This window comes from Tupaia chinensis, unplaced genomic scaffold, assembly GCF_000334495.1.
Source record: "Tupaia chinensis unplaced genomic scaffold, TupChi_1.0 Scaffold143747_1, whole genome shotgun sequence".
NCBI lineage: Eukaryota > Metazoa > Chordata > Mammalia > Scandentia > Tupaiidae > Tupaia > Tupaia belangeri.
In genome coordinates, this window is record NW_006203596.1 from 281786 (window position 1) to 295351 (window position 13566).

Below are 13566 nucleotides of genomic sequence, written 5' to 3' on the forward strand. Positions count from 1 at the left end.
GTTGCAGATTTTGCTTTTCTTGTGGGAGCTGCTGGGTCGAGAGAAGCGTGGTCCTCTCCCCTCCCCACCAGGTGTATGCTCGTCCACTGATATTCATGTACTCTGAAAAGGGGGAGTCGTCTGGCAAACATGTCACCTTGCCCACTGGATTTAAGACTCCCATCTGACCAGATATTGTGAACATTGTTCACACAGACAGCCCTGTGCTGTCAGTGAATTAGCAGGTCAGCAGAGCAGTGTTGAGTCTTGAGGTTCTGGGAGAGCAGTGGCTCAAATTCCAGAGTTCAAGGTGGTGGGACACCGTTCTAGGGTGCTTGTGGAAATATGTGTTGAGGAGGTCCACATTTGCAGCAACTAAGACCGGCCGGTGTTGGCACCACAGAGTGAACACAACCTGGAAGCGGTATGCCTTCCGTTCTACCCTGCCGCCTCGGCCTTCCAGCTCTATCATGTCTAGAGGTCATCGTATTGAGGAAGTTCCTGAACTTCCTTTGGTGGTTGAAGATACAGTTGAAGGCTACAAGGAGACTGAGGAGGCTGTTTTGCTTCTGAAGAAATTTAAGGCCTGGAATGATATAAAAAAGATCTATGCCTCTCAGCAAATGCTGTCGTCATATCCAGGGAACCCTGCATCATCTGTAAGGAGGACAGTGGTGTCATCAAGGCCTTCAGAATCACTCTGCTTAATGCAAGCAAACAGAACATTTTGAAAGTTGCTCCTGGTGGGTATGTGGGATGTTGCTTCGTTTGGACTGAAATTGCCTTCTGGTAATTAGATGAATCGTACGGAAATCTGTTTCCCTCTAGAGTAACTATAACCTTCCCAGGCACAAGATGATGAACACAGACTTTAGCAGAATCTTGAAAAGTCCAGAGATCCAAAGAGCCCTCCAAGCACCAAGCAAGAAGATTTCGCAGAGACCTAAAGAAGAATCCATTGAAAAGTCTGAGAATCATGTTGAAACTTAACCCATATGCAAAGACCATGCACTGGAACATCATTCTCCACCAGGCCAGGCATCACCCAAAGATGGATGCATGAAGTGGCAGCAGCAGTAGAGGCCCAATCTGATGAGAAGTGGGTTGGAGGCAAGAAGCCTGCGGGGGGGAGAAAGGAAAGGGAGTTGGTGAGAGCAGAAGAAGCTTTTGGTTGGGAAGGAAAGGCTGCAGCTACCAAGAAGCCAGCAGAAAAAAAAAAAAATCTACCACAAAAGAAAAGAACCTGCTGCATTAGACCACGGTGGCCTCTAGATCGGTGGGCCATGCTGAGGCTGCAGCGGCCACCGCAGCCAGGAGGTGGCAGCCTGGCCTGGGACTGGCCTGCTGCCCTCTCAGACTGCAGCGGTGGAGGAGAAAAATGGCAGAAGCTGCGACCGCACCGGTTTTTCTGCCCCTTTTGCAAGGGCGAGGTCAACCCCAAACTGCCAGAATATATTTGTCCCAGATGTGAATCGGGCTTTATTAAAGCAGTACCAGATGATTCCAGTGTTTTAGGCGGTGGCAGCAGCCGAATAGACAACAGCACATCAACACATTTTGCAGAGGTTTTGTCCTGAGACAGACACTGAAAGATTTCAACATGAAGATGTCTGAAAAAAGGAAACATCTCCCATATTCTCATTTCTTATCTAGGCCTGATACTTCCCATTTCTCATATGCATACCTCACAACAGTTATAGACTGTTCATTATAATCTTAGAGTACACCATGTTACATTTCTGCTTTTTAAAACTATGTCACAAATCCTTCTTTCATATTGCCATAGTTACGAGAATTATAATGTGTTGTTCCCCCCCCCAAAAAAAAAACAAACTGCTGCATCAACCCTTAAATTTGTTTATTCTGTAAAGGGTAAATCATTTTAGACGGCTTGTTTTGAATAAACACCTTGTTCAAAGAGCAGCTTAAAACATGAAGGAAAAAAAGAAAAGAAAGAAACAGTTGAAGGCTCTACACACTGTTGCCACATTAGCATGTGTTCTATGTCCAGAGGGTATTCGTCATTTGAAAAGGACAAATTAATTTAAGACATATTTATGTTATCTATTTATAAACATGAGGACCCATTCAGCTATTGCATAGAATAAGGAAGGAAGAGAAATAACAAATTCGTAGAGTTGTAAGTCTTGATAATGCTGCAATAAATCAGGTCCCTGCTAGCTCCGAGCTTTCTTTAAGAGGGCTACTGAGCACAGAAATGCGAAACGTAGTGGGAACCAGCAGTTAGCGTAATGGCTATGTCGCTGGACTCCCACGTAGTCAACCGCGGTTCACGTCCCGGACCCGGTGGCTTAAAACTCACGCCGGGCGCGTGTGCGTGTGTGCCCAAGATCCCGAGAGGAGAATGGAGGAGAAGGGATTGCGGCGTGACCATCCCCCCTGGGGGGTGATTTCTCACTTTCTGTCTCTATATCTCTCTCTGTCTGTCTGGCGAGCGCACGCGCCCTACAGTGAAAATCTCTCCAAAAAAAAAGAAAAGAAATGCAAAACGTAGTAATGGGAGCGGGGAGAGGACTCTGGAAGTCACATAGTACCGAGAGGAACTGGGCTCCTAAAGGCGATCTTATCACATTGCAATTCCTTAGGCCCAGGCTTCCTCAAGAAGATAAACTACTACTCCTGTCGGCTATAATCATTACATGCCAGGGCCAGCCTCCCAGAGCAGTGGTTAGTGCTGTGCATTGGAAACTGGATCCCAAAGGCTGACTCCAGTGCTAATCCCAGCCTGGTGGCCTGAAAAACTCACTGAAGAGGTAGAGAGGCAGCAGCATGGTGGTTAAGGCAGCTGGATCCTACATGGCCAAATGTGCCGTTTGAGTGTTGGACCCAGTGACCTGAAAAGCACAAGTGTGTGTGTGTGTGTGTGTGTGTGTGTGTGTGTGTATGTGTGAGTGCATGTGTGTGTGCATATCCAAAATCTTAACAGGAAGGAATGGAAGAGAAGGGGTTGTGGTGTGGCTATCCTCCCTAGGGAGTTATTTCTCACTTTCTCTCTCTCTCTCTCTCTCTCTCTCTCTCTCTCTCTCTCTCTCTCTCTGTCCAGCAAGTGTAAACACCCTATAACATAAAACTAGGGAAAAAAAAAACAATGGGTGCATGAGCGTACCCAAAACCTTGACAGGATGGAGAAATGGAGGGTTAGAGATTACAGTGTGACTACTCCTCCTAGGGGTGCTCTCTCTCTCTCTGACAAGTGCACACACGCTCTGGAAATTAAAAAAAATAATAATAAAATGACAATAATGGATGTAAACAGTTATTTACATTTACTGAAATTTAATATGCTGCCAATACTCATAATGCATTCTGAGCTCTGTGTTTCACATGTATTATTAGGTCGTTGGCAAAGTCGTGACGCATTTTTCTGTCTGTCTATACAAAAACGCGTCATGACTTTCCTGGTGACCCAATATTTCACTGAATCATCGCGATTTACCCAGGGTCACATAGCAGGACCAGTGCCATACCCAGGCAGAGTGGTTCTGTGGCTCCCGCTCCTACCACCACATTATATTCTGATCACAGACGTCCTCCTTCAATATGGATCTTCTGTTCCCAAGGTACTAAAGTGTCTGAGCAGCTATCCCTGAGACTCCCACCAAATGTGGTCAAAGAATCTGCCAGAGCCTCCTTCTCAGTTTGGGGTGAGTCATGTTGTCCTTGGTAAACGTGGGACAAAAGAGTTGGCGCTGTACAGCTTATCTGTATATTTGTATTCTGATTATTCAGTTGTCGATTGCTTCCGCTTCTTTTATGGCCCTGAAAGGCTCATTCTCTGTAAGTTTTCTCTTACTTAAATAAGAGAGTATAAGATGCTACACATGAAAGCTACTGTGGCTAATCACGTCGGCTACTTATGGACTGAAATCTCATCTTTCCCATTTCCCAGGTGATATACTAAGTTCTGCTATGCAAAATATACACAATCTCCTTCAGATGCCCTATGGCTGTGGAGAACAGAACATGGTGCTGTTTGCTCCTAACATCTACGTCCTGAACTATCTGAATGAGACCCAACAGCTGACTGAAGAGGTCAAGTCCAAGGCCATTGGCTATCTCATCAGTGGTATGTGGGACAGAGATGGTTTTCATTTCTATGCTAATAAGACTTTTCCCAATTAGACTTCAGCTATATCATTAAAGATTAACCCATGATGGTTATTTTTGAAAAAAGCAATATTCCTACCCTCTTATAAGATGTGTTTTGATGTATTCATAATACTAAAGTATGGCAGATCCTGGACACAGAGATCCTAACTATCTGGCTCCCAGGGCCTCAGCCTGCACGTGAATACACATTTTTCCCAATGCTTCATGAACCACCAGAAACCTTCCATTCCAGGTTACCAGAGACAGCTGAACTACAAACACCAAGATGGCTCCTATAGCACCTTTGGGGAACAACATAGCAGGAACCCAGGCAACACCTGGTAAGAGAAGAAAATCGATTCTGAGTTTCTGCTGGAAGTTCAAAGCACATGAATACATTAACCTCCTTAAGTTTTACCACACCTCTGTGAAATGAGAGTTATTAACTTCATTTTAAAGAGGAGGAAAGTTCCATTCCATGTGGATAAAGAGCTGTCCCAAGCACAAACATCTAGTAAGTGACAGAACCAAGAATATTTTGAGGTTGATACATTTTGTAACCGATATACCAAGCCCTTCTCCCATCTTCTGTTCTAGTGAACATTGTAAATTTGCAATTTGCCTCTTTATTTCTCAGCAGTGAAAAGTATTAGAGGTAGGCTAGAAAAGATACGGCCAATACTTCCAGTGCCACATCTTACTGACTTCTACTACGCACGATCCTTCCTCTCCTTCCGTCTCTCCCTCCTTTTCCCTCTCAGTCATGTCTCTCCCTTTTCCTCTCTCCTTCCCTGTCTCACAAGTCCAACCCATACAGGCAAACAAGAGAAGAATGGGGGAAGTGATGGAGAAGTAAGGATGATGTGGAGGGAAAACTCACTGTATTGGGACTGCACTGGGAGCTGGGAGCCTATGCGTGCAAACCAGAGCATTAAGATGCTGCATAAAAACAAGTAACCCAGCACACTACTCTTCCTCTTCTCTCAGGCTCACGGCCTTTGTGCTGAAGACTTTTGCCCAGGCTCGACCCTACGTCTTCATTGACGAACAGCACATTACCCAGGCCCTCACCTGGCTCTCCCAGAAGCAGAAGGATAATGGCTGTTTCAGGAGCTCTGGGTCACTGCTCAACAATGCCATAAAGGTGAACTGTACTGATAACCTCATGATACATCAATGTAACAGTTTCCAGGGGTGAAGGGAGGAAGGAGGCACAGAGAAATTGCAAAGATGAAGTCCTGTAATGTAATTGGGCACCAGGAAAAGCATATTAACCTTTCCATGGAGAAAGAAGAAATGTATAATTTGAATGAGGATGTTATTCTACCTGACAGAGAGAGGTGCTAAAAAGAGGCTCCATGGAATAACAGAAGATAAGATACTATAACTTGGAGGTAGAATTATCAAAGTCAATCCCAATCAATTTCTCTCTCTCCCTCTGTCACACAGGGAGGAGTAGAAGATGAAGTGACTCTGTCTGCCTATGTTACGATTGCACTTCTGGAGATTCCTCTTCCAGTCACTGTAGGTACCACCTCACTCTCATTCCCTATCATGAAAACTGTAGACCTGCTGTCTAGAATGCCACTCTACTAATAGCCAAGTCTTGAGTTTCCTTTGGCTCAATAACAGAGCATTTCCTTTTTTTAAAAAAAAATAATTATTATTTTATTTAACTTTATTTATTTATTTAAATTTGATGAGAGAGAGGAAAAGTGAAAAAACAAGCCACCAGATCCAGGACTCTAACCATGGTGAGTCATGGAGTCCAGCTCCCTTAACCACCATGCCATCCACTATCCCCAACAGGGCACTTCCTAAATTGATGTGCTATTTGACCAAAGCACTAAGGGGGTTTTATACTTGCCCAATAGTGACTTTGGACTTGATACCAAACCAATCCTAAAAATACAGGCTCTCTAGCCTTATTCTTTAGGATCCTATGCAAATTAAGAGATCTAAAATATTTTATATTTAAATATGATACCAGGTAGTCTACCTGATTGCCTCACCCTGACTCTAACCCATATAAAACCATTAATGATATCTGTCTGGTAATCGCCATCTCAAGGTTTGCCCCAAACTCTAGTCACCCTAGTTTAACAGCACAACCTCTTGCCTTTACAGCACCCTGTTGTTCGCAATGCCATCTTCTGCCTGGACTCAGCATGGAATGCGGCAAAGGAGGGGGTACAGGGGAGCCATATCTACACCAAGGCATTGCTGGCCTATGCTTTTGCCTTAGTTGGAAACCAAAACAGGAGCATAGAAATACTGAACTCACTCAATAAGGAAGCTGTGAAAGAAGGTGAGAACAACTGGCAAAAATAATTCCTATTCCACTTACACTAATTCTACAGAAAGAAAGGGAATATACTGCCAAAATCAATAAGCTCTGTCTGGAATTCCTGAGTCAAATCACATATTGTGGGATCAGAGCACCTCTTATGAAAACGTCTTCTCTGGGATTGCATATGTTAGATAAAACATAACATAATAAACATACTGCTGCAGTTAAATTATGGAATTTTATGTTTGCTTGCTAAAACAAATACATTAGACAAATATGTACACTTTCACATGTTTGCCTATATACTTACAGGAAAAGAGGTACAACAAAAACCCATAAGGAAGTGCAATAACATTTTCAAAGTTTATGTATCTTGGGCAGACCCAGTGGCTTAATAGTTAAGGGATCCATGTGGATCCCTCGTGACTCAGTGAGAGTCAAATAATGGCCCCAGTGGCTTGAAAAACATGCCAGGTATATGTGCCCGAAATCCTGGTAGAATGGAGAAAGGGAAGACAAATGACCATGGCATGACCAAGCTCCATTAAGGGGTGCGTTTTCCCTTTCTCTCTATGTCTCTCTGTCTCTCTGTGTCAAGCACAGAATTATCTGGCAATATTTTTCTAATTTTATTTTATAATTTTTATTTACATTTAATTGTTGTACATCTTTTTTTTTAGAGGTTTTTATTTTTTTACAGGGCGCATGCACTCGCCACACAGACAGAGACAGAGAGACAGAATGTGAGAAATCACCCCCCGGGGGGTTGGCCATGCCACAATCCCTTCTCCTCCATTGTCCTCTCAGGATCTTGGGCACACACGCACATGCGCCCGGCATGAGTTTTAAACCACCGGGTCCGGGACGCGAACTATGGTCGACTACATGGGAGTCCAGCAACACAGCCATTACGCCAACTGCTGGTCCCAATTGTTGTACATCTTTATGGCATACAATATGGTCTTCAAAGTATGCATGCAGTGTGTGATAATCAAACCAAGGATATTACTTTTACTGTCTCCCAAAGATTATGGAGAGTTTACTCTTCATTATTATTGGTTTCAGTAAGTTTTTACATTTTAGTCTTAATTTCTTCAGTAGTTTTTACATTGTTCAGGAGTAAATTGTTTGGTTTTCATGTGTTTTTGTATTTTTAAAGGCTCTTTCTGTGGTTGATTTTGAGTTATTTCTATTGTTGTTTTAAAAAGATGCTAGATAGAGTTTCTATACTTTTAAGATTTATAAAGGCTTGTTTTGTGCCCTATTATTTTGTGAGCCTTTGAAAATATTCCATGTGGAGCTGATAAAAATGTGTATTTTGTAGTTGCTGGGTAAAATGTTCTATGAATGTCTATCAGATCCAATTGGTTTATGGTGTCAATTAGCTCTTTTGTCTATGCTTATTTTTTGTCTAGTTGACCTATCTAGTGATGATAGAGGGGTTCTGAAATCTCCAACAATTAGTGTGCTGCAGTTCTGTCTCTCTCCTGAGATCTAGCAGTCTTTTTTATGTATTTGGGTGTCCTGTTGCTGCATGTATAAATATGATTGTTATATATTCTTGGTGAATTGATTCCTTTAATATTATATAGTGTCCTCTTTTGTCTCTTTTTACAGTTTTTATTTTCAAACCTATTTATTCTGATTTTATCAATATCACAACTCCAGCCATTTTTTTGGTTTCTGTTTGCATGAAATTACTTATTCAAGCCCTCCACTTTTAGTTTATGTAAGTTTTTATCAATGAATTGTGTTTCTTGTAAGCAGCATAAATAAGGCTCTTATTTATTTATCCAGTCAGTCAATCTGTGCCTTTATTTATTTATTTATTTAGGTTTTAATCATAGGGCCCATGCACTTGCCAGAGAGAAATAGAGAGAATAAGAGGGAAAGTGAGAAATCACACCCCCACCCTCCCAAGGAGAGTTGGCCACACTGCAATCCCTTCTCTTCCATTCTCCTTCTGGGATTTTGGGCATGCATGCACACATGCCCAGTGTGATTTTCAAGCCACAAGTTGCAGGACACAAACAGCAGTTGGCCATGTTGGAGTTCAGTGTCTTAACCACTGTGCCACCTGTTGGCACATTGTATGTCTCCACTTAATATATACTGACTGTCCACACTCTATGGTAGAGACCAAAAGACTGGAGGACATAAAAGCATTGAAAATTGTTATGGACACTAGAGACAAAGTGGAAGGACATTGTGGGAAGAGTGTAGAAAAGGAAATTTTGGGAAAAAATAGAGAGGTAAGACATTTGTGGGACACAGATATGGTTTATTATCTGTTGGTGAGGATTTACATAGTATTCCAAACAGGGCTAGACTGAGGTGTATATCATGCTGGATAAAGTCTTTTTACAATCTAAATGATGTATAAGGATTGAATGTATATATAATTATAATAATTTAACTAATAAACAGCTTTCAAAATTTTAAAAACTGAATTTTAAAGATAGTGTTCAAAATATTTGTTATAATTTTGTTTGTGACTCTATAATAACATAGACTGTGTGTTTTAAATTTTTTTGGGGGGGAGAGGTTTTTGTTTGTTTGTTTGTTTGTTTGTTTTTTGCTATAGGGTGCGTGCGCTCGCTAGACAGACAGAGAGAAACAGAAAGCAAGAAATCACCCCCCAGTGGGGATGGCCATGCCACAGTCCCGTCTCCTCCGTTCTCCTCTCAGGATCTTGGGCATGCACACACACGCGCCCGGCGTGAGTTTTAAGCCACCGGGTCCAGGACGTGAACCACAGTCGACTATGTGGGAGTCCAGCGACATAGCCATTATGCTAACTGCTGCTTTTTAAAATATTTTTGAGAAAATATTTACATGTCAACTACACAAACTGTTGAAAAGCAAATGCCCAGCACTCAAGTTACACATAAACTTCTCAATTCATCCCTGCCTACCAAGTATACTGTGATATCCCATCTGCTAGCAAAGATCAATCTCTTTTTCTTCCTTCAAAGTCTTTCTCAAGATAATCCTCTGGTGTGGTTGTTCTTTTGCAGTCTCTACTGATTACAATGCTGGACCAAAAAAGTCCAGGTTATTTTATGGTATGAATTCTTTCATATAACTTCTCTAATCCTCTCTGCCAGGCAGTGCCATTTATGGTGCCAGGCCATCTTTCCAAGAGCTTCTGTTGGCTTACTTGAGATCTACCTTAGTTCTGTAGTTTTCTGGTTAATCTTCAGATATGACATTCCAGTCAAAGCCCTGTCCAATAATGAGAATTTCCAATTTCTGATTCAATGCAACAGGTATTAATGAACATATGCAAATAACTCTTCTGCCACAAAATAAGACTATTCCCAAATATTTTCCAATTCCAAAGGGGTCAGGAAGGAAAAAAAGTTTATGTTTCCATTTAAAGAAACACACAAACAAGAAGGAAAAAATATTTTAACAAATTGCTGAACCTATCAACAGCTCAAAAGACAGCAAAATCCTTAAATTGGGAAAACAAAGCATAGTAAAAAAACAATCAGTAACATTTTCCTCAAAAGTCATAAAATTCTATTTTACCAGTTCAGTCTTACATTCGATCTCCCTTCTGTTGAATTTGCAGTGTTGCTGTGGTCCGATCCTTCCATTTAAATCTTGGAAGTTAACATTTAACTTTATTGATATTTTTCTGTCCCTAGCATTAAGTTGGTCATTTTCTTGGTTGCCTTTTGTTCTCTTATTTCTGTATGTGTGTCTTTAGTTTTCCTGGTAGAGGACTCCTTTCAGAGCTTCTTGAAGAGCAGGTCTAGTATTGGCAAATTCTTTCAGGTCTTGTTTATCTGAGAATGTTTTTATCCTTTCTTTACACATGAAGGATAATCTTACCAGGTATGATACTCTTGGTTGAAACTGTTATTCACTTAACATTTTGAATATATTTTCCCATCTTTCCTTGCTCACATTGTATCTGATGAGAGGTCTGATTTTAGCCTAATGGGACAATCTTTGTAAGTAACCTGACATTTCTCTCTTGCCAATTTTAGAATCTCATCTTTGTCTGTATATTTTGCCAATCTGGCTATGATGTGCCTTGGAGAAGATCTTCTTGAGTTGCTTCTATTAGGGGTCCTTTGTATTTCTTGGGTTTGGATATTTAAATGCCTCTCTAGATTTGGAAATTTTTCTTCCAGGATTTCATGGAGTAGATTAGCAGTGCCCTTATTAGTTTCTTCATCTTCTGGGATACCGATTATCTGGATGTTTGGGCGCTTAATGGTGTCTAATATTTCTTGTATAGTATTCTCATTTTGGGGGGATTATTTTCAGTTTTTTTGGTTGTTTGTTCTAGATCAGAGATCTTGCCTTCATCATCTAATAGCTCCATTAGATTCTTTTTTATAGTATGTATTTTCTCTTTCAGATCATGCAAGAACTTCCTTACCTCTTGGAACTCGTCTTTTTTCTCCTGCATTTTCTGGAGTTCATTTTTCTCTCAGCTCTCACATGTCATTTAGTTTGTCACTATGAATATTCTGAATTCTCTATCAGACATTTCCATGAGTTCTACAGTACTGTCTGTGGACGATGAAGGATTGTTATTTTTCCTTAAGAGAGAGAGATTTTCTCGGTTTCTGATATTTCTTGTGCCTCTACAGTGGTTTCTGGTCATTCTGTGATAAAATCTCTCCTCTGTGCTTTGTAACGTGGTATCCACAGAAAGAGATTATGAGTTCAGACTTACAAAAAGAAGTTATTTCCTTGTCTGAGTATTTTGGGAGTCTAAAAGGTGGAGTTTAGAGCATAGCTTCCCTGAACATGCCAGGACACACGTCAAATTTAAAATGGATTCTTGTCTGAGTATTTCTGCCAGAGAAATTTTCACAAATGTCCTCTAAGATCAATAAGTAGGTTTTCTATTTTAATTTATGTTCTAATCCCTAGGAAATTTTACATACAATGAAAAAAATTGTCTTCACCACTCTTTGTTTCTTTCAGTCCAACTAAAACAATGTGTGAGAGGTTGGTAAGGATGCTCTATGCTTCTTCTATCAAGATTCTCTATCTTAGCCTCACAGGACTAAACCAAGTTCAGCACAGAAGTGTGACATAGTGAGTTTTACAAGTTTAAACATAGAGGACCCTCATTTTACCTTGTATAATTTTCAACTCCATGTGATATCAATGTGCATTCACTTATTACTTGCCAATAGTTACAATTCTCTCTTCTCTTTTTCCCTGTAAGATAACTCAATTCATTGGGAGCGACCTCAGAAACCCAGGGCACCAGAAGAGCATTTGTACCAAGTCCAGGCTCCCTCTGCTGAGGTGGAGATTACAGCCTACGTGCTCCTTGCTTACCTCACAGCCCAGCCTACCCCAACTTCTGAGGACCTAACATCTGCAATGCACATTGTAAACTGGATCACAAAGCAACAGAATTCCCAGGGTGGCTTCTCTTCCACTCAGGTTTGTGATTCCCAAAGTCTTCTCTAGGTTCACTTGGCAATTAGGATGCTTGAAAACAAGGAAAGAGGAAACTAGTGTTGTAAAACACCTGAGAAACTCTTAGGGACATCAAAGTAGACAAAGACTTCTTAAATAAGACCCCCAAAGCTTAGGCAATAATCCCAAAAATAGACAAGTAGGATTACATCAGATTATAGAACTTCTGCACAGCAAAAGACACAATAATTAGAGTGAATTGACAACCCTCAGAATGGGAAAATATATTTTGAAGCTATACATTAGATAAGGGACTAATAGCCGTAATATACAGGAATCTCAATCAAGTCACTCGAAAAAATTTTTAAAAATTATCAACCCAATTAAAAGATGGGCAAATGAACTGAACAGACAAATCTCTAAGGAAGATATATGAACAGCCAAAAAGCCTATGAAAAAAATGCTGAACATCCTTTATCAAAAGAGAGTTTGAAATCAATACCACAATGAGATACCACCTAACTCCAGACAGACTGGCTAAAATTTAAAAATTAGAGAATGATAAGTGCTGGTGAGGCTATGGAGAAAAGGGAACTCTCTTACACTGTTGATGGGAATGTAAATTAGTACAGCCACTGTGGAGAACAGTATTTATAGGATCTATAGTTCTATTTATGGGATCCCTCAAAGACCTATAAATAGAATTACTATATGACTCAGTAATTCCACTCCCAGGTATCTACTCAAAAGACAGGAAGGCACTCAGTTGGAAAAATACTTGCACATCCTTATTTATTGCAGCACGATTCACAGTAGTTAAGACATGGAACCAACCCAAATGTCCATGAACAGACAAATGGATTGATAAAGTGTGGCACATATATACCACAGAATATTATGCAGCCATAAAAACAATGAGACCCTGGCATTTGATAGAAAGTAGACAAATGTGAAAGATTTACTGCTAAGTGAAACAAGCCAAACTGTAAAAGAGAGGCACTGTATGTCTCCACTTAATATATATCGAATGTCTGCACTCTATGGCAGAAACTGAAATATTGGACTATATAAAAGCATGGAGAACAACTGTGGATACCAGAGACAGTGTGGGAGGAGGATGGGAAATGACAGAGGGTGAGAGGGAGGGAAGGAAGGAGGGGGAAAAAAGAAGCAAATATATTTTTTAAAAAACTCACAAAATAAATATTTTTAAAAAGGAAAGAGAAGAAAATGTATTAAATCATAAAGAGGCATGTAGGGATATTTGAAGACAGTGATAATATGAAGGAAAAACTCAAGACATTCCCCCAAAACAACTTTCACTAAACCCTAAATTATCCTCAATCATCTGGTTAAGACCAGTAACTCCATTTGTCTTAACTTCTTTTTTGAGACCTGTTCTTTGAAGCATAAACCTCAAAGTACCATTAATAAGAAGAAATAGATACAACTTCTGGATATAGAGAATAGTCCTTTAGTATAATTAATGAAAATTAATTGCGAGTCTGGTCAGCACTAATGATTTTCTACTTCCTTAGTAGGAACTCTAGCGTGATTTTGATCATGCCTGAAAGGCAAAGAAAAAGGAATGATCAAACTTTTACTTTAGAGAGAAGCAAGCCCCCCATAATGGCTGATGTAAACTTTGGGGGAAATCCCAGTTGCCAAACATTAACTCTGTGGGGTGGTTCTTCATTTATCTCTTCCAGGACACAGTGGTGGCTCTCCATGCTCTCTCCAGATATGGAGCAGCCACTTTCACCAGCACTGAGAAAGCTGCACAGGTGACC

At 40.6% G+C, this 13566-nt stretch overlaps 1 protein-coding gene across 1 annotated transcript in view; it reads left to right on the top strand.

Moving 5' to 3' along the window:
• The window catches only part of LOC102473797 (pregnancy zone protein), a 68744-nt gene that overhangs the window by 34019 nt on the left and 21159 nt on the right, over positions 1–13566 (top strand). Inside the window, exons 23-29 of the mRNA XM_006164865.3 lie at positions 3561–3644; positions 3890–4066; positions 4343–4430; positions 5077–5233; positions 5539–5613; positions 6217–6397; positions 11577–11800. Of these exons, the coding sequence (XP_006164927.1) occupies positions 3561–3644; positions 3890–4066; positions 4343–4430; positions 5077–5233; positions 5539–5613; positions 6217–6397; positions 11577–11800 (986 nt within the window). The remainder of the gene's footprint in view (positions 1–3560; positions 3645–3889; positions 4067–4342; positions 4431–5076; positions 5234–5538; positions 5614–6216; positions 6398–11576; positions 11801–13566) is intronic.